This window comes from Gymnodraco acuticeps, unplaced genomic scaffold, assembly GCF_902827175.1.
Source record: "Gymnodraco acuticeps unplaced genomic scaffold, fGymAcu1.1, whole genome shotgun sequence".
Lineage (NCBI taxonomy): Eukaryota > Metazoa > Chordata > Actinopteri > Perciformes > Bathydraconidae > Gymnodraco > Gymnodraco acuticeps.
The window spans coordinates 2,220,053-2,243,170 of record NW_022989894.1 but is presented as its reverse complement, the minus strand read 5'-3'; the positions used below and the strand labels follow the sequence as shown (position 1 = coordinate 2,243,170).

At 37.8% G+C, this 23,118-nt stretch overlaps 2 protein-coding genes across 4 annotated transcripts in view; one reads left to right on the top strand and one right to left on the bottom strand.

Moving 5' to 3' along the window:
* The window catches only part of pappaa (pregnancy-associated plasma protein A, pappalysin 1a), a 100,450-nt gene extending 93,633 nt beyond the window's left edge, over positions 1-6,817 (top strand). For both annotated transcript variants that reach the window (XM_034205062.1, XM_034205052.1), the window contains exon 22: positions 988-6,817. In XM_034205062.1, the coding sequence (XP_034060953.1) occupies positions 988-1,092 (105 nt within the window). In that variant the 3' untranslated portion in view covers positions 1,093-6,817. The remainder of the gene's footprint in view (positions 1-987) is intronic.
* A 1,862-nt stretch (positions 6,818-8,679) lies between these two features.
* LOC117538710 (astrotactin-2-like) overlaps positions 8,680-23,118 on the bottom strand; it is a 347,089-nt gene continuing 332,650 nt past the window's right edge. For both annotated transcript variants that reach the window (XM_034204612.1, XM_034204619.1), the window contains 4 exons: positions 22,545-22,686; positions 14,360-14,460; positions 13,620-13,803; positions 8,680-10,224 (listed from right to left, as the gene is read on the bottom strand). In XM_034204612.1, coding sequence (XP_034060503.1) covers positions 9,987-10,224; positions 13,620-13,803; positions 14,360-14,460; positions 22,545-22,686 — 665 coding nt within the window. In that variant the 3' untranslated portion in view covers positions 8,680-9,986. The remainder of the gene's footprint in view (positions 10,225-13,619; positions 13,804-14,359; positions 14,461-22,544; positions 22,687-23,118) is intronic.

Here is a 23,118-nt window from a genome sequence, read left to right as displayed (position 1 = left end):
ACAAATTAGACAAACGGCCTAACGAAAAGCACGCTGATTCAATTTCAAACCTGTTTGATATTTGCAAAAATCTGGTGTACATCAACTACAAGGAGAGCGAAAAAGAAAAGGAACGTGTGTGTGTGGTCTAGCATTACTATACTTGTGGGGACCTAAATCTGTTTACATAGTCAAGTGTGGGGACTGGCTTCCCTTATGGGGACAAATTGGAGGTCCCCATGAGGGGAATCATTAATTTTAGGGTGAAGACTTGGTTAGGTTTAGGATTAGGGTTAGGGTTAGGGTAAGGGTAAGGGTTAGGGTTAGGCATGTGTTGGTTATGGTTAAGGTTAGGATAAGTCTCCAGGAAATGCATGTAAGTCAATGTAATGTCCCCTGAAGTGATGTATACATGGTATGTGTGTGTGTGTGTGTGTGTGTGTGGGTGGTTGGATGTGTTTGTGTGTGGGAAATCTGACAGATCAGGTAAGGTAGGTGATGTGCAGGTCCCCTGAAACATATTATATAATTAAAACAGCATGGTTAAATAATTATTTAATGAACACATACATTGATCACATGGCAGTTTGGTACATTGAGACAACTGATCGAGACTAGGCCCATACAGAGCCAATACAATTACATATTTATGTTCATGTGACAAAGGTTTCTTATGGTCGTATTATTTATGATGGGAACAAATAAATAAGTCAAGTGACATTAATATGGAGTAACAAAATCCATAGACATTGATTGATCAGTAAACCATATTTTGGACCAACCAGGGAGGCCGCTATACACAACAATGTTGACAAAGTTATTTTCTCAATATCGCAATCTAAACCACCAAGTTATCCCCAACCTTAACAAATTGTGATTTCTTTCCAAAACCATGTCCTTCCCCTAACATGAACCACTTTGTTTTTGAGGTTTTACCACTGCAATGGAAGATCAGAAATATTTTGTATTTCTTTAAATGACATATTTTTGATTTTCTCTCCCACTCAGGTGATTCCATTCCCCATGTCCTGTGACATCCGGGATGAGTGCTCCTGTCGGGATTTGAATGCTATGGAGAACAGAAAGGAGGAACATGTGCATTCTCTGGGGTGACCAACCTGAGCAGGGACCTCAGTTCACCATCGTACCCTTGCTGCAACACAACACAGCCTGAGTGGCCGAGGCAGACCCCTTCTTCATCCTTCTCTCAGCCTCCAATTTCCTGCACATGCTGCTTAACAGGCATACCTCTCCATCCATACTGCAACCCCGACCAGCTGAAATGCCTCCTCCACATCACAGACCAAGATCAAGAATAGAGGATGGGAATCATGAGACTCCACAGAAACTTCATTTCTCAGCTCAAAGGAAAGTAACCCTGCTATATCATCATAAAAAAAATTAAAAAAACGTATACAGCAAGGAGAAAAAAAACCTAAACAAAAATGTAACCAAGCCTAGGTAGCATGCCTTTTGTTGAGTTTTGTGCTGGCTTCAGTGTCTATTTTAGTGACCTTGCCTTACAATCACATGATTGAACCAAAGGTAAATCAAAATGTGCAAGTGAGGGATCGTGTTGATGTTGGCTCCCTGTTTTGCAAATATGAAGGAAATCAAAAGACAGATGTTAAAAAATATTCCTCAGACACTTTACAGGCATGTTCAACACCTTTTCGGAGGGGCTAGAAGTGTGTGCGTATATCATTCCTGGTTTCAAACTGGTCAGTCACTTTGTATCTATATGCCCTTTACAGTAGAGGTTATTCCTAGCTTGGTGGGGAATGAGACAGCCATATTATTGAGTTTCAAGCCACATATTCAACACAAAAGCCAGATTAAAAGGCACAAACACACACACAAAAAATGCCAACTTATATAACATTATTTCCTAAGAATATTTTATATTTAGAGCAAAATCCTGAATGCATAATTAAAACATGTTTAGCATGGCTTCTGCTACTGTGTTTGCTGCTACTTGCCATCTTCACATCATAATATCTAATGGGGTTAGACAGCATTGTCTGCCTTGCTGCTTACAGTACCTCTTTAAAGCATTCATTTACACGTGCATGTCGGTTCATGATACTTTCATAGAATACATGTCGACAACACCACATGAAATGCACTAAGAACTTTAAAAAACCCCAGAACCTCACTTGTCATTTCCTTTTAACCCCTATCGCCCAAGAAAAAATACATTGACCACGACTTAAAGAATGTCATCGTTAATACCTCACTTCGGTTTGGGTTGATTTTAGTTTCAGTTTTAACTCTTCCCTCATGGCGCTTGATCAGAACTTTGTTACCTCAAGCACCAAATCAAAAATGTTCAAACTGAAGATAAAATCATCCCAGCCTGTTTGGAATGTATTCAATGCTTGTCAGAAGTCTTCAGCCTTTTTGATAACACAGTACTGCACAGTCACACAAGAGGAAGAACTGAAGGGCTGGAAATAGGTCCTGGCTCTTAGTGAGAATGAGAATAGGTGGAAGGAGACCTCATCTGACATTCAAACACGTGCACACACATTTCTCATTCTCTCCCCTCCCAGTAGTGTTGGACTCTCAGCAGTCAACAATGCAACAATGCAATTCATGAAAATGACATTTGGATGTATATGTCAACACAGCATTTGCAGTCACAATATGATCAAAGGTCCCTAAGATTCTCTGCTGGGTCCAGTGTTTAAGTAATTCATTTAAACCTTGTTTATCGCTGCAGTAAAAAGTACATTCTGTTGTTCTGATCAGCACTTGTCAGTATTGTGAACTCAGTCCGTCCCCACCAATTAACTTCTTTAGATCATGTGGCTGCTACAATAGCCTTGTATTTTGTTATTCCTCATTCCAGACACATGAAGGCTACACTAGTTTTTTCTCATACACATTTGATAATGAAGGCTGCTTGGCATATTGGTCCACATGTTGCTGCTCTTATTAGGCTGCAACCATTGTCAGGGTTACATTCAGCACGATTGTGACTTTTCATGTTATTTAGGCCAATGGCACAGTCCCTCTGACTCATATTAGGCTGCTATAGCATTTCAGATCATTCTCATAAATCATTGTAGACAACAAAATGTACAAGTGGCAATGTAAGCCAGATTTCATGTAATTTTAAATCCAATGTAGTTAAGAACTAAGAAAATACCACCAAATGCAGCAAAAGTGTGAAGGTATTATTTTCCACCAAATACAAAGAAAATAAACAAAAAATATATCATGTAAATATTACTATATGTTCTTGATTGACAGGAGGGTGGAAAAATATTCTTTTTTTTGTTTTCATGTATTTCATTTTTACAAAATGTCATATTTAATCAGTGTTTCTATTATTGACCTCAGTTACTGCACTTTTTTAGTTTTTCTATGTAAGAAGAAAACATATATCTTTTGAAAATGTTTAGAAGCTGCTATTGTCAGAATGGTGATCTGAGACAAACTGTATGTTATGATTTTCTGTCTTTTGACTCCCTGTGTTGCTATTAGCTTACCTGTCATTAGTTTTTTTTATTATCTGATTATAGATGCTCCTCTCCAAACTGACTTTGTAGTAGAGGTTGTCAAAGAAGTAGGGAGGTTTTGTCACTACAAATTATGTTTCTATCCATCAAACCATCCATCCAGCCATTAAGACCCCCCCCAAAAAAAATCTAAGATAAAAAAGAGATATATATAGTAGGGAACATATCAACACATTAAGTTTAGAAGGTTATTTATGGTCTAGCTAGACATAATTAGTATGCCTTTTGTTTTTCCCTTATTAGTGTGTGTAGTACATCATCTTATGTTGAAAGTGTACATTTTGGCAGAGAAACCAAGTGATGTCAAAGGGGAAGGAAAAGCTTAAATGAAGGAATTCATTGTAACTTTTATGAAATATGAAACCTTCTAAAGACATTGTCAAGGCTACATTGTCTACTAAGCTTGCATTTAACACTTTATATCTTAACATACATTATATAGCCTTGGTAAAATAAAATAAAAGATGTATTATGTTGATATTATCAAGTTATATGTAATACTAGTACTCCAGATACTGCTGCTTTACATACAACTATTAACAGTGGGGAAAGACTGACCTGCAGTCACTACACTACGCCAATGACATGCAGTACATGCATACACTGGTTCATTAAGGGTCACCATTTTAACCTTGTAAATGGATGAATCCGAAACCTCACATTGGATCTTTCCCTTCATCAGACACACATAGTTCACAACCTATTGTTGCATCTACATACTTTGACTAACTAAGAAATATCCTCCTCAACAATTGCTTGTATCATTAGTCAATGTCTGGATACCAAAACAACTGATTGTTATCTTGATCAAAACAGCTACAGAATGTGACTGCATATCAACTTGAACAATTATATTCCTAATAATGCAGAAGGTACCCTTAAGCCATAGCTAACCAAGATATTCATGGAAGGAAGTAAAAGATTACGCATTGGATGAGGACATCACCTCTCTACTGTAGTCATCACAGGATCCCTTGCTGTACCTCATGCCTGTAATGTTTGCTGCTTCTATATTTTTGGTATTTTAGTGACCTTTTTGCGTCTCATAACAATGGTGTAAATAGTAGAACTATTTATTGAGAGTGTTATACTTTTTTAAGTTATATTTAATGTCCATGTAAGTTATTTTTTACGTTGTGCTTATAAACAGACACATTATAGGTTGTGATTAAAAACTGTCATTTTGGCTCTGTTGTGATCATTGCTGTCAAGCATTGATCAGATATACATATTCCTTCACAAAGTTCTGTCTCACTGGCTTAGATTAAATCTGCTTACATCCAATGAGCATTCACCACATGTGTTATGTTCCTGAGTGCAGTGTATTCTATATTCCTTTCAAACCAGAATGTAAAGTTTATTTTCTTTTTCTTTATCTACTTATTTTTTTAAATACACACATTAGCCATACAAGTGGTGTGAAAAAGAACCAATTATACAATGGTCAAATACATAAATCCATAATATAGCAAATGATGTTTCAAGGGACACGTGTAAGGAACAAGGAATATGCATTCAGAGCCAGAAGAGGACAGTAGCAATTACAAAGAGAGGGGACAAAACTGAAGGGAATGGAGGGCAGAAGGCAGGCGATGGTGCCCCCTGAGAGTGTTCTTGGATGGCAGGAAAAGTAGAAGGTGTGCAGGGAGAGAGGTAGGGATGTGTGGGCTTCTTTTCCTGGCCTGTCTAGCTATTTGTCCAGGTGTGAAAATGTGTACTCACAGAGGCTGCCCCTGGGCCAGGGGTGGCGGGGGCTGACTGGCAACAAGCCGAGGACAATGAGTCAGAGTTTCTCCTGGGGGTGGCAGCCATCCCTTTCTGGGACTCCTAACACCCCCCCCCCCCTCACCACTCCACCTCCCGACTGCTCAACACACTGCCTCATCTGTCACTGTCAGGTATGCCTGCACAGGTCTGCTAGGGTCACGCTGGCCCTGTGAAAATCAGAGAGGATGTTTGCCCGGCTTACAGAGCCTTTTGAAGTTAGGCTAAAGGACCACAGTTTTCCTCACCTAGAGCAAATACTTATCACATAATGTGATTTGTATAGCAGTCTTTTTTAGACAGGCTTTGATACCTCTCCACATTTCTCACCAACAGTCACTCCTTTGTTTCTAATTTAACACCGGGATGTCGTATTGCTTGTCTAAAAATGGTAGAAGCTTTGTACTGTCTAAGTAATTACAAAGTGTTGGGGAGTGTAAGAAAGAGTGTCTGAAGTCTTCATATTTTTGCTCACATTGTGGAGAAAAATACTGATGTGCCATCTTGTTGTAAGACATTTTCTTTGTGTATTGTAACACATGAAGTACCTCTCACAGGCCTCTGGTTATAGAATGGTCCACTTATGTATGTTTCCTAATCCCTCAATAAATAAATAAAAAAGGTAAATTGTCCTTTTTCTAAATGGAAAGTACAAAAAAAAGTGTATTTACATATTACGTGGATATCTAGTGGTATTACTGCGATGTTTCGTACCCGATTGCTCAACAAATATATTTTAAGATGTAAATAATACTATTATATGATGATTGTATTTGCAAACCATGTACTAACTGTTTGAGAGTAGCTCTTGGATTGATTTTTATCATAACTATTATACAAAGAGATGAACCGTTAATATGTTGTGCATTGTGTCAAAGTATCACCTGCAAGACAGAAAAAAAAGAAAAAAAAAAGACCTGTGATGCTTTACCACACCACTCGCTGTCGACATTTATTTGTTCATAATGGCTTAGTACACGCACTGTTGTCAGTTGTCTAAACCATGAATTTATCCATTGTGTCATGAAATATTTATTTGTTGTCAAGATGAATAAAATCATAATGGTCATTTCTGGGTCTTAGGAGTCTGTTGAAATTGATCTTTATAATCAAACTGGCTGATCTTTGTTATGCAATGAGAAGTTCATTTTCAATTCGTCTTAAACAGCTTTCATTTCAAACTCCATACTGTATTCCTTCCGGTCTTATCCCAATGCCTTTGTGTTTGCTGAGAGTTTCACCAACACTGTAAAGGTAGCCATCGGACTCAGTAGTCCATCCCTCCCTCTGATGGCCTCCTCTCTCTTTGGTTCTTACACAGTATGCACTTTTTCAGGCACATATACAACAGATTGGACTTTTATGTTTCCGTTTATGTTTCTCTCTGTTTTCACAGTTGCAATTATATATATTTTTGGTGCTCTGGTACATGGCAAAACATGTCTGATGTGTACTATATTTTCATAAGGAAGAGTCATAAAGATGAGTATGATGTTCATTTTGCTGTCATTTATTGTGTAGAAATAAAACACTGGTTAAAGTGAACAAAAGCTTGATGAGTGTTGTGAGTTATTTGAAAGTTAAATTGTATTATCATCAATTGTGTCCAAGTTCATTTGTGGTATGCTTTATATTGGACTTTTTAACTCTTCTGTGCATCTTAGGAGTATCTTTCTACTAGACTACTAGAGTTTACTAACTAGACAAAATAAAGTGAGTGACCTTTTCAAAATGCAGAAAAAAAATGCTGAGGTGGGTTAAAAAGAGAAGCTCATTCTTTAAGCCTCCATTGATACATTGCAATTTGACTGCTGTTCCTGGCACACCAATGACGTTAATGGCATATTTTGTGAGAATGAACATCAAACTACTGATTTTGAAAGTGCAGTTAATGTTGCATGACTGGAAAGAAACTGGATCTGAGCTTAAAGGAATAGTTTGTTGAGGGAGCTGGAAAAAGAAAATGCTTCCCAGCAGCTCACATTCAGAGAAGCATAGCCACCTTTAGTTAATGATATAAATTAGAGTAATTCATAGGGGATGGCTGTCTATTAGTTCGCTGACTGATTTCCTCCCGTGCTCAATGTAAATATTTTCCAGCTTGATCATCTGGTAAATTGGGTAAATCCTTGGAAATCACACAATTGCAATGCATTCTGCAATTTCTAAATAAAATCGGATAACAGTTATTTTTATCTGAGACTTATTTTTGCCATCATGCAAATCCATCCACATATTGCTGTGATACAGTGCAATACTCAAAGGACTTCTCCCGGCAGAGGGCTTGTTCAGGCAGGTCACATGGGTCACGTGCACCACATCAGTTGATCACCTTGTCGTCATTAAGTTAGACCTCTTAACAAGACAGATCATTGAAGTCAACACCAGATTATTCTCTATACTGCTACGTGTTGGTGTTGTATTGGCCAAGTGGTGGTACTATGTACCACTTGTGGCAATCCATCAGATAGTTAAACTATTCTAAAAAATATATGAATTAAAAAAGATAAACCGTATGTTGAAAATCAAGGCATAACAAAAATCAGTGGCTTTCGACATACTATACTACACATCTTTCTGGACAATATATTATATTGTTTTTTTCTTATATTTTCAACAAACTATACTGTGAGATATTATACTGTTGTCCTTTTTTATATCTTTGACAGCTTTTTTCGACATACTGTAGTAAGGAGTTTTAATTAATATTTTCAACATACTATATATACTATGTTGTTTATTTCTCAAGTTTTTCGACAAACTATATTTTTCTGCATACTGTACTGTCTTTTTTTAAATTATGTTTTCCACTTCCTATACTACGACTTTTTGCGGCATCCTATCTTATGCCATTTTTTCTAATATTATCGAAGTAATATGTCGATTTTTGAAAATATTTTCGTTATAACCTACGATTAGTTTTTCCGACATACGATACTTTATCGTTTTTTAAAATGTTTTCGACATACTATGTCCTTTTTTTAAATTTATATTCCTTATACTATACTAGGACTTTTTTTTTAGACATTCTACTCGTTTTATTTTCTCATATTTTCAACATGTTTTTCGACATGGTATTTTAGATACACTATCTTATGACTTTTTTCTAATATTGTTATACATATTATACTTTGACTTTCTAATTTTACTGACAAAGTTTAAAGTGAAAATAAATCTATGACAGATATATTATTATATATTCGACAAACCTTTTTTGTATTTAGTGATATTCATGAAAATGGGGAAAGGTTCAAAGACGTCTTGATCACACAACTTGACACTGATCTTAAATAAGACATTTTAAAATCCAAATAATAGTTTTACTCCATTGTGGGGATGAAAGAAAAATCTTCTGATTCAATATACATTTTTAATATCACATTCTTCAGAAAAAGACAATCAAAGCCACATAATAATACAGATGTCTTTTTTTACAATTCAAAAATGTACATAATAATACTTTATTATTACAATTTACATAACATGAGATGTAAATATTGAAAAAAGGCATTGTTTATCTTAATTAAAACAATATCCATGGCTTTGAAGATATGACATTGGGCTGAAATATAAGAGGTATAAATGGACCAAAGAAAACCCCTACAATCACTAATATTTACAAATTATTTGGGAGTACCTTTTAGAGTTTGTTCAACACAAACTTTTGGGCACCTAAAACTGTTTCTGTGATGTTCTGTAATCTTGCAAGTCTTACCATAGCAACTGATTTATTTTTCTTTGCAGTATATTTTATTTTGTTACATACTAATACCCACGAAGTATGTGAAACATTTACTTCAGCGTGGATAATGCATTGTATATTTTGTTCAGGGTGCATAATCCACTTTGTTCACGTTTGTTTCTAGTCTATGAAAACAATTAAAAAATGTAATTGTCCATAGTATTCATTTTGGGTACTGTAGTATTAATAATATAGGTGATTTCTAGATTTCTGGATTAAAAGTATTAACTAAAATACCTATAACTGAATATGATTTTCAAATGCCACCCTCCATGTCTTTGCATAATTTAAACAGGCTTATAGTAGCCTATTGATCAATATAGTTCCCACACAAAGCCTTGCTATTTCAATTGAATCTATCAAAAGTAATACAAGACTTAGTACATAGTTTCTCACTTACTTATTTCACATTCATAAAAAAATGCTTTATTTTTTTTACTTAATGGGAACTAGAACATAAGAAAGTGATTTTTAAATGGCTTAACACATTTCGGTTTCTCCTTTCAAATTATAACAGTAAAGGCAAATAAGTTATGCTAATATATTTTTTTAACTTTTTTCTCTTTTAAGTGTTCCAAGAAAGCTTCAAAGCACCAACAAAAGGAACTACAATATTACATTCAAAGTATTTAAGCCAACCAGTTTTTCTCTTGGCTGAATTCTATTTTACATGTTCAGACTACAACTCTCATTGATATGTGCGATCACGGCCATTTTGCAGAAATATTTTCACTCCAGTTCTTTTTTTATCCTCAGTCTTCTATTAAAAGTAGGCCACACAAAAATGTTTTTTTGTGTAGCTTTAACACAATGTCCAGTGAACTGAGTTTTTTTTGGGCTATCATGGTTTTGGAAAATCCATCAGTCCCGTGAGAGACCACTGCTGCAGACTGGGTGAGGAGTTGCATCCATTTTTGACGTCATTTTGAAGCAACAAACAGACAAAGATGCACCGCCGCCTTCTACAAACTCCTGTCTCATCGGAGCTTGGTGTTGCTGTATGTGTTACGCTGCACAGATATTAACTTTTCCATGCATGAAGTGCGACTTTCATGTAAAGAGCCATGCCACGTGTTACTGGGAGGTTGCCCCTCTTCACTCCTGCAGTAGACATACGGCATGGTGTCGGTGCGGCTCCGGATGTTGGTGCTGCGCAGGAGGGACCGGCAGTAGTTGCTAATCTTCTCCGCCCTATGTAGTATCAGGTTGGCTTTTCTATTGAAGGAGAAGACAAGACAAACATATCTAAGATCAACATCATCACGTATATATAATAATTTTCAAACCATTACCATAACATCTCAAGTTTGAGATGATATTCATAATTGAGAAAGACAGAAAACACAAATATCTGTACAATTATTTAAGCAAGTAAGAAAATCTTTAAAATGTGAAATCATAAAAGTAGTTAGATACACAAACTTTGGAAATGCGAGTGGAGGTGTATGTTTGTGTGTAAGCGTTGTGTGCTGCTGACAAAAAAAAGGGGGTCCTGCTAAATTCACTTCAGCACCTGATAAAGACAAATTGTAATTGCACCAATTCCCCAAGGGGGTTCATTTGGTGCCAAAAAGTCAACAAAGAAGTACAAATAGAGAAGGAGCGAAAGAAAGAAAAAGAACAAATATCACACTGTTCCTTCAGTTGCACCCTCAATGGCTTTGCACGAAAGCACTGTTTTAAATAACATTCGGTCTATATGCTGTAAAATGTATTATCTCTTCGATTTACACACGGCATCTATTGCACGTCTGTGTCCGTCCTGGGAGAGGGATCCCTCCTCTGTTGCTCTCCCTGAGGTTTCTCCCATTTCCCCTTAAACTATGGGTTTTCTCTGGAAGTTTTTCCTTGTACGATGTGAGGGTCTAAGGACAGAGGGTGTCGTTTTTCTCATACTGATATTCTGAACAATCTGTGCTGTTGTATTTGCTGTAAAGTGTCTCTACTGTAGGCTATTTTTATTATATGTACAGCACTTTGGCTCGACCAACAATCATTTATAAATGTGCTATATAAATAAAACTTGATTTGATTTGATTTGATAAATGTTAGCAGGATTGAAAGAATTGCAACAGTGTTTCTCCTTTATTTCTGACGGGACTGCCACTCTGGGTCAAAACCAGCTCATGCAAATACATTTAGAATTTTCGGGTACTGATTCTGTTGAACACTACACCAGGTTTGAATGTGTTCTCTACGTCCAGAGTCTGAAGCTGCTGTGCAAAACATGAATGAGCCATATGTCAGGTCATGAGGAAAACACACACAAAGAAGGGCACAATTCCATTTGTTTTGAAAGCCATGTCTGCTGAGCATCAACATCTGTCTTCAGTTAAGCAAGCAGTACAGACATCCTTTTTACTTATTGGCCGAAAAGAGGGTGAAACATTTTCTCATTTCCCTTAAATTCTGATGTGACTACCAAACACATAATCAAGGGGGGCCTGCCATCATGTGAGTAAGGGACACATACAACACTTGTAATTCCATTCCTGAAAACATGCAAAGAAATTAACAACAAATGTAACATAAAAGGAAAGTGTAACTTTTCAGGTTGCCATAGCTTTTAAGTCAAAGACATGGCTTTAATTGGATTCTAAGTAATTGATTACGACACAAATAAAAGCTTAGAACTGTAACTACATCAAACTAAAAGGGCAATGGGAAAGCACAGACATATGCAAATACCCTAACTTGCAATGTTAAAGGTACTCTATATGACTAAAGCAGCAACAACTATTTGCTATGTAAATTAAGAAATGATGTCTTGAGCAGATAATGAAGTCACAGTCCCTCTGTGTATGTTCTCATGCTCTTCAGTCCTTTGCGATGGTAACCAGTCAACATGTTATCTCCTGCCTTATTGTCCAACTGGCTAATCACTGCTGCTCTCTTCTGCGCTCTTACTGTATGGCTGTTACCACGAGACCATCATGCCAACCAACAGTGGCAGGACAGCGGCAACAGTAGGCATAACGCCCATCCTCGGCTCCCCCCAACATTACCACTGTTAGCTCTGCCACTGTTGTCAGCACTGTTAACACCGTTTACACGTTATGCATGAGCCAACGCCATTTTGGCTCAGCCACCTCCATGTTTGCTTGCAATATCAGAGGTATGAGCCGTGCGCAGCCAAGACTTAAAGTGTCTTTAAGCCACAACGTGAACCAAAAACCGTCCATTGTTCATATCATAAAAAATAAGGATAGTAGTTTTCCTGTAATCCTGCCGACATACAGACAAACAAACCTTGGCGGGGGTGAAAATCAAAGAGACTGATGTGCAGAGATATAAAGGTACATTGCAGTACAAGATAATAGTGGTGTTTACAGTGAAGATAAACAACATTAACCATCACAGCATGTCCACAGAACAATATAATTATGAAAATAACTAGTGTTCAGATGTTACGATGCTGCTGGACATTTGGGGTTACTGGGATTCTCAGCGCCCGCGAGGAAAACGGACTTTGCTTACATTTCACTTGGCCATTCTGCTACCTTTTAAAAGGCACCACCAATAGAGCTTGCTTGTAAATTACCCCAACGAGGCTCAACCCTGCCAACTTGAGGCAGTAAATAATCTGTGCTCACTCATCCAAAAGCCCCCCCTCCTCCTTCCTCATTGCTGCCCACACACAAACACAATATCTGACCACCCCAATCCCCATATTAAGTCCCAATGGCCAACCCGTGCCTCCCACCCCCCTTCACCAATCAAAGAGAGGCATCATCTTTCTACAGACCAAAGTTATTCCACAATTATTATATTATTTATGGTTTGAAAGGAGAGCTTCCAGGCAGTGGGGGTGGACAAACCTAAACATTGGAGCGTAACTTAAGAACCCATGTGCTATCATCATGGTGCTGGACCAACTTCCTTGTCAGACTTGCACAACTTGTTTTTTTCTATGAAGTATTGTTTGTGTTATCTACTTCACAGCTTTGTTAGCAAGTGAGTTTCTCTTGCTCTCCATGTTGTTGTAACGTCTAAGCATCAGTTCATATGGCAAACTATCGATGGGGGTGTCCCTGTTAAGAGGGTCATGGTTGAAAGGATGTCATGTTGGCATGTTGTGGAGATTTTATATGAGAAAGGAGAGGAAATAGAGTTTGAAGTTGAGTTAGTGTTAGCTGACTATCAAATGTAGCGTTTGGCTTGGCTGTCAAACACTGTTTTGGCATCACCATGGTAATGCGAGGAGCGACTGTAACCCGAAGTTTTCATGGTGACCTTGCCCACTTGCTTTCCAGTAAAAGCACTTTGAAAAGTGGGAAAACAGGAGGGGGAAATTGTGTAATGCTCCTGCTTAGAGGGGTGCAGACAATGCCATGAAAAATTGCTTAATGGTCTGAAACTGGAAGGACCAGTCCAAACATCTTTGGCCTTTGTTATGTAATAAACCTCAGCGTGACTGTAATTAATCCTACACAACATAACAGCGTCATCAAACAAGATGACAAGGACACTTGGGTAGATAGTGGCAGACTGAAACAAAATAAGGAATTCTTCTAGACAACAAGAAAACAACAGTTCTCTTTAGCCAGACTAGCTGTAACATTTCACATTTTAATCATCTTCTTTGCCTGCTTAAAAACACATCTTCTCACCTGGGGCCCAGCTCATCTTCACTTCGCCAGACAAAGTCTCCAAACTTTTCGTAGTGGGAATTGTAGTGATGCTGGACTCTGTATAACAGTGGAGGAGGAACCTCCATCAATGTGTTGTAGGCTATCTGCTGCTCCTTGCCACTTGTGTAGCCGTTATACAAGTTGTAGACCTTGTCCGCTATCTCTGTGAAGAGGTAAGAGACGGACATAGGAGAGACACAAAAACAGAGGGGGAAACATATTTAACACAAACAAGGTAAGCAAATCAGCACATCAACGTTTTTAATGTAGCATTGAACTACAATGTTCAATGCTACATTGAACATTGTAGCATTGTTCAATGTAGCATTGAACAATGCTACATTGTTCAATGCTGTACAATACGGGGTGTATAGTTTGTAAGCAAGGAAGTGATACTGTATGGCTAACTCCACAGGGCCAGTTAATTTAATCCGAATGTGAAATTGGTGATGGAGGTTTATTTTACTTTATGAGTTGAGATAGAACATGATTCTAAAAAAAGGATATATGTATTATAAGTGTGGGTCTGACTTGCAAATATGAAATTAGTTAGATAAAAGGGTGTAATGACACGTTTTAAATATATTTTAGTGATGAACCTTGTGGGTAAGTACCAATGTATATACATTGTGATTATGTTTTAAAACTTGTAAGAGGTGTGCCAAAAATGAAATTAAAAGAAGAGGAACAAGAAGAAAACAAATGAAAGGTGAGTGTACCTTCGGCTCGACTGTCATCCACCATTGGACAAGATGTCCGTACTGACACGAAGCTTGAGTCAGAGTGGCTGCCTCGGCTATCCATTGCATGAAGAGTAAATCTGAAAAAAACAAATAGCATTTGAAGAAAGCCCCAAGTGAAGTGTTAGCAGCGATCAAAGAAACATACAGAAAAAGCTTAAAAGCAATTACAAGTTTACCCTTGACCAAGACACTTAAAACTCCACAAATGATTGGCACTTTGGATATGCTGACACAGCCTTTAAAAAGTGTAATGTTCACAGGTTTGCTGGGTAATGTTCTTGATGAGATGGTGATCTTGCTAGATGATCATATAAACCCATATACTGACATTGCATACTTTTTTAGAAACATGTATTGCCAATAAGGAGCCAAAGATGTTGGGATTTAATTATATATCTGAAAATGAGTGCAGCCTGTTCCACAGTGGCAGAGGGGGCATCCGGCTCGACTCCACGTACTCTATAAGGCCAAAGTTTCCTCTCTCTGAAAATGTCAAACATCAGACTTTTTCGGGTTATATGACAGACTTCAAGACCACTCAGTACCTTGATAAGATAACACAGCAAACAGTTCAAGACATTAGGATATGAGACACTGAGAAATTGTAAGGCATCTCAAGTAATGTAGGGCTCGGAAACAAATACAAATGACCTTTAGATGTCCTTTTGAAAATGTCAATCTGTGTACTTTTGAATAAGAACAAGAACAAGGAGAAACTGGTCATATTGAATCTAAAAAAGGATGAAGGGTGGCACAGATTAAGCCATCGATATTATTGCAGGCAGCGGCAAGGAAAGAAATGCCAACATCATATACGTGCATGTGCTATTTGCCACTGCTGTCTTAATAATGGTTGAACTTTTAACTTGCTGCAGCACTCTTTGTGACCATGGCAACCATATAAACCACACCTAGGAAAACACAAGAGCTACTTGTATTGTTCTCTGAATTCCCTAAATCACACCTCCCTTTTGTGGACACACATAACAATTTAAAAAAGGTTAATAACATTGATTTCTGTTTAGCCAAACTTGCTGTTGTGTCATATAGCCAAGCATTATCTAATATTTTATGTATTATGTCATATCTAGCTACCAGTTGAAAAGGCATATAGACTTTGACATGTCACAGAAGTTTCAAGGCTTGTATTGTCATGTGTGTATAGCTACACTGTAGTTATGACTGTGAGAATCTTAGGTCAAAGGAAAAACACCAGTGTCAATTATAAAATAAATTATTGTTTGATCACATACACCGGTGTTGTGTCAAGGTACTGGAATTGTGTGTGACACTTGAATAGAATAGCGCCATTGGTAATGTTTTACTACCTATGCTTTACCTACTATGACACGTCAAAATATATGCTGTGAAAAGGCCAATACACTTTGGCCATCAATGATAATTAGACTTGAGCAGTACATCAGAATTTCCAAAAAGAGCTTGTGTCATTTTTATGTTGAATTAAGCAGGCCATAAATATTGCAGTTGCTGTGAAGGTTATTTGATAGAAGATTTTCAGAAAAAACACACATACACTGTTTTTCCTACTACAGGGGATTGAATTTAGTATTGAGAAATGTTTGTAGCTTGTTATGAAAAAAACTGTAAGCTTTCTACAGTATTTCAACAGAGTTACCGCTGTAAAAACAACAGAATGACAACAAGGAAACCACAAAACACAGCGAGACAAGATGACCAACTGAGATAGCATTCCACTGCGAAATACTTTTGAGAAACACATGAAAATAAAGACATTACAAGATTATTGTTATTACAAAAGTTTATTTTTGTTACTAAACTTATTTGACTTTTTCTCATTTAATGTCTGTCCCAATCCTGTCAAATTATTGTTTTGTTGTAATATGACCTGTTTGGACATTGCTCACATAGTTTGTCTAGTCTTGTTTTTCAGCAGGGTGGATGCGGTATTCCCCAAGAATCTCACCAAAGGCCTCACACAGGAAAACAATGCTGGCATGTAACAATCACTGTTTAAATTACTGTATATGGCCACATAACGTGCAGCTGGATACAATGAGGTGGAAGTAAAAGGAAAGCAGGAGGAGGAGGACGTCGAGGCGGGAGTTTTTATCAAGGCAATTTGTTAACATTTTTGTTAGGGACCCAGGATGTGGACTTGCCAGCCTTTTATTGCTGTTTTTTGTTGTTTAAATGGTTGGCATCAATGACAGGTATACTGTTCCCCCTTCCACAGCCCCTACAGCAATTACAAGGTTTTTATGTACAGTAATAAAGCCTTTTCTGCCATGAGATTAAGCCTCTAAGAGAGTGAGCTTGAGAGTCTGCTTTTTGTTTGAGTAAATGAGGGATAATATGCTCATTGTGGAATCAATTATGACATTTTAAAGAAAATACGAGACATTTTGCAACTTTTTGATCGAAGTTTAAGCCAAGTAGCCTTGGCTAGGGTTTCTACATACTGTTAGGTTCTCATTCATATAAACTGATAGTAGCAGCCTAAGCTCAGCACAGGCACACAGTGATGATAAAGATCGCCTAGGAGAACAAAGAAAGCAGCTTTGGTCTGGCATGCCACGAGAATGTCAAAACATCAAGTAACAGCATTTGGCAAGACACACAACCACCACGGCCACCCACCCTACCACACACGGATACACTTTCCTTTGTCTCTCTATTTTTCTATCTACATTGCTTGCATATAGCTCAGGCCTGTCTATCCCTCTCTCTAATTATTTGTCTCTCACATCTATTCCAAGGCCGTCTGGCTTCACATGGCTCCTCTGGAAGTGGTTCGGTTTTGTCCCTGTGCCATAGTTTTGAAAGCTCGGAAACAACCAAGTGGACAAATGGCAGATTAATGTGTGTGTAAAATAACAATGTGGCCATTAAAGTAACTAGTGCCCTCTAATGTAATAAAACAGTGGGGAGATGGATGAACAAGGGATGACAAGACAGAAAGCTTTGGGACAGACAGAGCAGGAGATGAGGAATGGGAGAGAGAGAGAGAGAGAGAGAGAGAGAGAGAGAGAGAGAGAGAGAGAGAGAGAGAGAGAGAGAGAGAGAGAGAGAGAGAGAGAGAGAGAGAGAGAGAGAGAGAGAGGATCACTTAGGGCAGTATGTTTGGCATGCTGAGAGAAGCTAGGGCAGTAGGGGATGCCTTTTCCATGACATCAATGTTTGGATTCACATCAGAAAGCCGGTCAACAAATCAATCAAAGGCATCATAGAATAATTCACACTGCCCGAAAATCTGTGCAGCTACAGTGTCTCGTGACGTTGAAATCCTCAGATCTATGTCGCATACACTAGCGCAAAGCCCTAAATATAATGCCTTTGCCTTTCATTTGTGAATTTAGACCCAATTAGCTCAGCTCCTGAATGACCTCACTTGCCAGATCAGAAAGACTCACAGTCCCAAATGAATGTCATTGATCCACAACACCACATTAAAATCTTAAATGAATTCAGCAGATCATTTGGTAAACTGAGATAATAGATAGATAATCAACAAGAACATAATTTCAACAGTTCTTTGAATGACGTTTGACAAATTCAAGTCGATATTATCATGTATCAGCAGCAGTATCAAGATTATTTTTTTAATTAAAAGCAAAAACATTTCTCATCAGGAAGAAACTAGATTTTGTGCGTCTTCCTTCTGCACCAAGTTTTAGTGGAAAACAGCAAATGTCCACCATCCAAAACCATATTATTTAGATTTTTAAACTAAGAAGTACCAACACCTTTGTACAACCACCACACTCAAAGAAAAATAAATGCCACTCAAGAAGCAAGAATGATTTTTTTTTCAAATCCACTGGCTAGTTTTAAGCTTTAAAACTCAAAGGTGTCAATCGATATCAAGAAATGGAGAAGTACATAACGACTTTTTGTACAACTTCCGTCACAAATGTACTCTTGATTAATTAGAGCAGCACAAACAATGTTACCTGACCTCTATCAGTTCAATACAAAAAAATAAACTTGTGGTGCAGAAAACTGAACTGACCCTTCAATCAACATGTTCAGAAACAGGCATCCTGGTCACCTAGTTGAACTCTGTAACATAGATTATCATCACCACATTTCTGATTTGGTTTGGGTCGAGAACCAGAAAAACAAAGTCAATTGACTTCATTACCAAGATAATTTGTTGATGATTTACCCCAGAAATATAAGTTATCCTTGTAAAAAAGGATGTTCCAGCTTATTGTCACATTAGTCTGACAGTTCAAGAAGTATATTCATAGTAGCCTCTTTAGAGAATTCTCACACGTTTGGTTAATAATACAAAAGCGACTCTGTATCCAGCATATTTGTATTCACTTTTGAAATCAGGTGTGAAACTCTTCAAAGAGAAAAGAGCATTCTAGTAAGGGAAATGTTAGCAGCCTTGGTAATGATCAAGTGTGAATGTATGTAAGTCGCTTTGGATAAAAGCGTCTAACCAATGTAATGTAATGTCCAAACCAGTAGGACTTATCAGACTCTTGATTAAGACAAGTGGGGTTGGCTTCAAGCAGATGTGCCCTCAGACGTAATTCCAAGGTACATTCTGCTCTTATCAGAGCAAAACAACACTGTCGAAAATTCCTCAACAAAGATAACACGGCTACAACGTTGGAAATAAGGCTCTTGTTGCAGGTTTTGTTAGTGGAACACTAACTTCTACAGATTAAATGAATAGTTATGTACCTAGCATTCTTTATCTACTGCGTCAATGCATGAAGGAAAGTCGAAACATTGAGTTGTTAACTAAATAGATGGTAATTATATTGTAGGCATTACCATCAGCCTCCAGAATGCTTTGTTGGTTATTCATTGATTTATTTTATCTTCATTTCTTTGTTTTAATGCTCCATTATTAACACTTCCCAATATGGAATATTCTACTTCTCCCTGTGTGCAATGTTTATGTGAAACTCACAGGTTCATCAGCCTATGATCATATATATACTCCAATGTTAATGGATTCATTTAAAAGACCACATGGCATTCATTTAACTGTTATAGCTGTTATGTAGACATACATGTTAAATAGCTTGTTGGCAATGCTACATTAATACATCCATAACCTTTACTCTGGCTGTCTCACATACAATAACACACAAACAATCATCATAAGGCATTTTTATTCCTGTATTTTAGCATCCCTCTCAACTGTAAATATATGTTCATTTAATTAGGCACAACTAAAGATAATTTCTTTTAGGGTAACTTGTTAGGCTAAATGCTGTGAGTATGCCCTGCTGTATTGTCGTCTCAGGTTATTGGAAATCCACTGGCATAAGGATTTGGATATTAAACTATTGCAAAGTTATTTGTTTTTTGTAACTTGGTACGGTACATGTACACCTAGATTGGGGATAATCGGAGGTTTCCACAAGCTTTTAATTCTGGCTTCTTCTTTCAAAGGGGCTATGTTCAGGCCTTCGAAAAGCATGAACATTATAAAAACAGGACACTTAACTGAACCTGAAAAAACAGTCTGTTTCATGTGTCCAATGTCAGCCACAACAACACCTGGGGCCTGTCTGCTTCACTTATTATTGATTATTGTGCAAGAGCAAATAGTGCTCATAGAAAATGCACATAACAGCAATATCTAGTTTGAAAAAAAAAAAGAAAAACATATCTGCCTCAATTTGAAGTCAGATACATTTCTAGTCTGAATTGTGCCTCTAAATAGCTTGCCAAAAACTGTTTGAACAGAAAAATATATAAGCCTCTACAGTAAGTGTAATCACATACAACATTCTGGTAATTCATGAAAACACATAATCATTAAATTGCTGTTAACACTGTCAGAAACATGCTGGGTCAGCTCTATGGTCATTTGAGGTTATAGTCTGTAATGACGCAATTTCTGATGTTGTACGGGGGAATTTAATTAATACAATACAATAAATAGGTTTCAATGTAAAGCAGTCCAGTGAAGCCCCACACCAGCATGCAATTAATTCCACAATGTTTGTAGGACATGAAGTGTTATTCATAAAACCCGCTGTAATTGTTATACTGTTGGAACAGGTCTGCAATCAGCAACAGCAAATAGCCTTGGCTTCCCACGTCACACACTGTCAAAGTTCAACTTACTGTTGTAAATACATGATGTGTTACGGTGATGGCTATGAGTGCATTTAATGGCATTTAATGACCTCAGGCAAGGTCTGTCTTTTAGCTAAATGCCTCCCAAAATCTACAAAGAGTGGTCAATTTGTTCTTTGAGTTTAACAAAGATCGCCTCTTAACAGAGATCCTTCTGTATTCACAAAAACTCTGTTCTGCTCTGACCAAAGTAAACATAAAAGAACGGAAGCAACCGCCACTTCCACCACGTTGAACTTCCCTTTTAACTCGAGCCAGCTGTTGTAGGTAACAAAATTGACCCCCTTAAGAAAAACAGCATTTGCAGTGGGAATTGTAGACACCTAAGGGAGGATGTGGTATTGCTTATATTTGCTCAGTCATTATTGTATGGGAAAGACGTAATCATGGCCACAATATAATGTTTAATGAAAGGTATTTATATGGTAATCGGAAAACACTGAACTCATAAAAATGTGGTCAGAAAAACTCAAGTCAACTGGGTTGCAATAAATTGTGAGCCAAGACCAAGAGCACTGTTGCTTAATATTGTAGGTGTTTGGACAGAATTGTACTGTACAACACAAGTGTGAACTCTGATTAATTTCTAGTTTCGATGATATCACTTTAAATCAGAAATAGCAACAAATGGAGCATGGCCTTCAGTTACTTTTCATCAGAAAATGGGAACCACCACCCTCTTCTGGGTGTTCACAGACATGTTCCCTAACCTACACATGACATTGATGTATGAGGTGTACTTACTATGACTGCCAAACCATATCTAGAGCCTATAGATTTCAGGCAAAATCTCCACCACGCCTAGAAACTTGCTGCTGAGTCGCTTTGTGCTGACCTCCATCAAAGAGATGGTTGAGACCTTCTCTCAATCCTCACTGTCAGCCAACTACACAGCAAAGGTGTCAAGCAGGTTATAGGGTTTTCCAAACACAAGGTCAGCAGTTGTCCTCTGCTTGAACCAGCCTCTGTGATGTCCTGCCTCCGCTTCCTGAATTGTGTCATGGTTTTCCATAACCTCCATGAAGCCAAACAAAAGTCCTTCTTTAAGGACTCGCAAACTCTTACGCATTAAGCTTCCGAGAACACAGAAGCTGCTGTCCTTCAGGCTTCCTAAACCTGACCGCTGATTAAAGAGGCCCCTGGGTTAAACAAGTCTAATAGACTCCTTCTCCGGCTTCAGGTTTCTTTACTGCAAAGTGTCCACCAATAAGATCTCGGGTTGCAGTTACTCTCGTGTTTTTAGCCACACAAAAGCCGCAACCTTAAGAAACTGTATACAGTTTATACAACAGTATTATACAACAGTATGAACTGTTGGGAGACCAATGTTTAAATAGTCTGGTATGCCTAAGCAACCATTTTAAAGCTTACAGTGAATAAAAAATATACAAATGCTATAAATAGTAGATCACAATTATTGGTTTGCAAATGTATCGTCAACTAAAATTCATGATTGTGACAACCTGGAAAAGGATCGAGTCCAAACCCTATCCAGGGGTTTCATGCTACGCCTGTGTGTAGAAATGAGCCAGGGGTTAGCCTACCTAGAACCCAAACAGTTTTCCTTTCAGATTGGCAAGGCACCAGAGCCCTACATACCTTCTCCTGGCTGTGTTTGATTAGACCCCATGGGTACAGCTCCTATTGTCTTATTCTGTGCATGGTCGGGACAAACGTGCATTTCTACAGAATATCTGTCCCAGGCTATAGGGGACTGCTGGGAGCTCACTGGGGCCCCCAAAACCCAACACCACAGCAATTCTCTTACAGCTTTTATGTATTTAATATTGCCTCATTAACTCACACATTTAAAAACATAGTTTACCTACAAGTTTAATATCAATTTCCTATGAAATAAACCCATAGAGATCTGGAAATAATCAGGAACTTTCTTCGTTGAGGGGATTTTACTTCACAGACATATCGGGAACTTTGAAAATATGTCTGACCTAACTACAACACAACACAATTTATGACTCATGTTTATTCATATGCCGAAGAAATAAACAGTCACAATAAATCAGTTATTTAATTTACTTGAAAATGTGGCATACGTTGTTGGCTTACTTACTTGTAGAGACTGTCGGGTTCCAGGCACTTGAAGACAACTGAATACAGCACAGAGTGAGGATGGTCTCCAGTCTTTTTCCCGGCAAAAACACAGGATGAACCCAGACCAGAGAACAGATCATCCACCAAGCTTATAACTTCACCTGGTAAAGAGATAACATTAAAGGAAGAAAAAGAAAGTATGAAATGAAGAGACAGAGAAAATAAGGAAGTTATACAAAGGGCTCACTTTGAAACTGTTATTTGTACTGTTCAACCATCCGTCATACTTTTAGCCATAGAAAAGAAAAAGGGTAACATTATCTTTCATCTATTGTTCTAAGTTAAAGAAAACAATACCACATGTTTGGGTTGCACCACATGTTTAAACAAGAGAAAAACAATGGAACACAACATGGACTTAGTCGTGAATGAATTCCTGCATTTAGGAAAACATGTATTTCCTTATCAATGATCATGCCATTTGACTCTGGTGTTATGAGTTTCACCTCTGCCCGGTCCAGTGGGAGCCATTTCACCAGCACCAGGCGGGAGCTAAATTAAATATGACTTTTTGTTGGCAGCAGCCCATACCC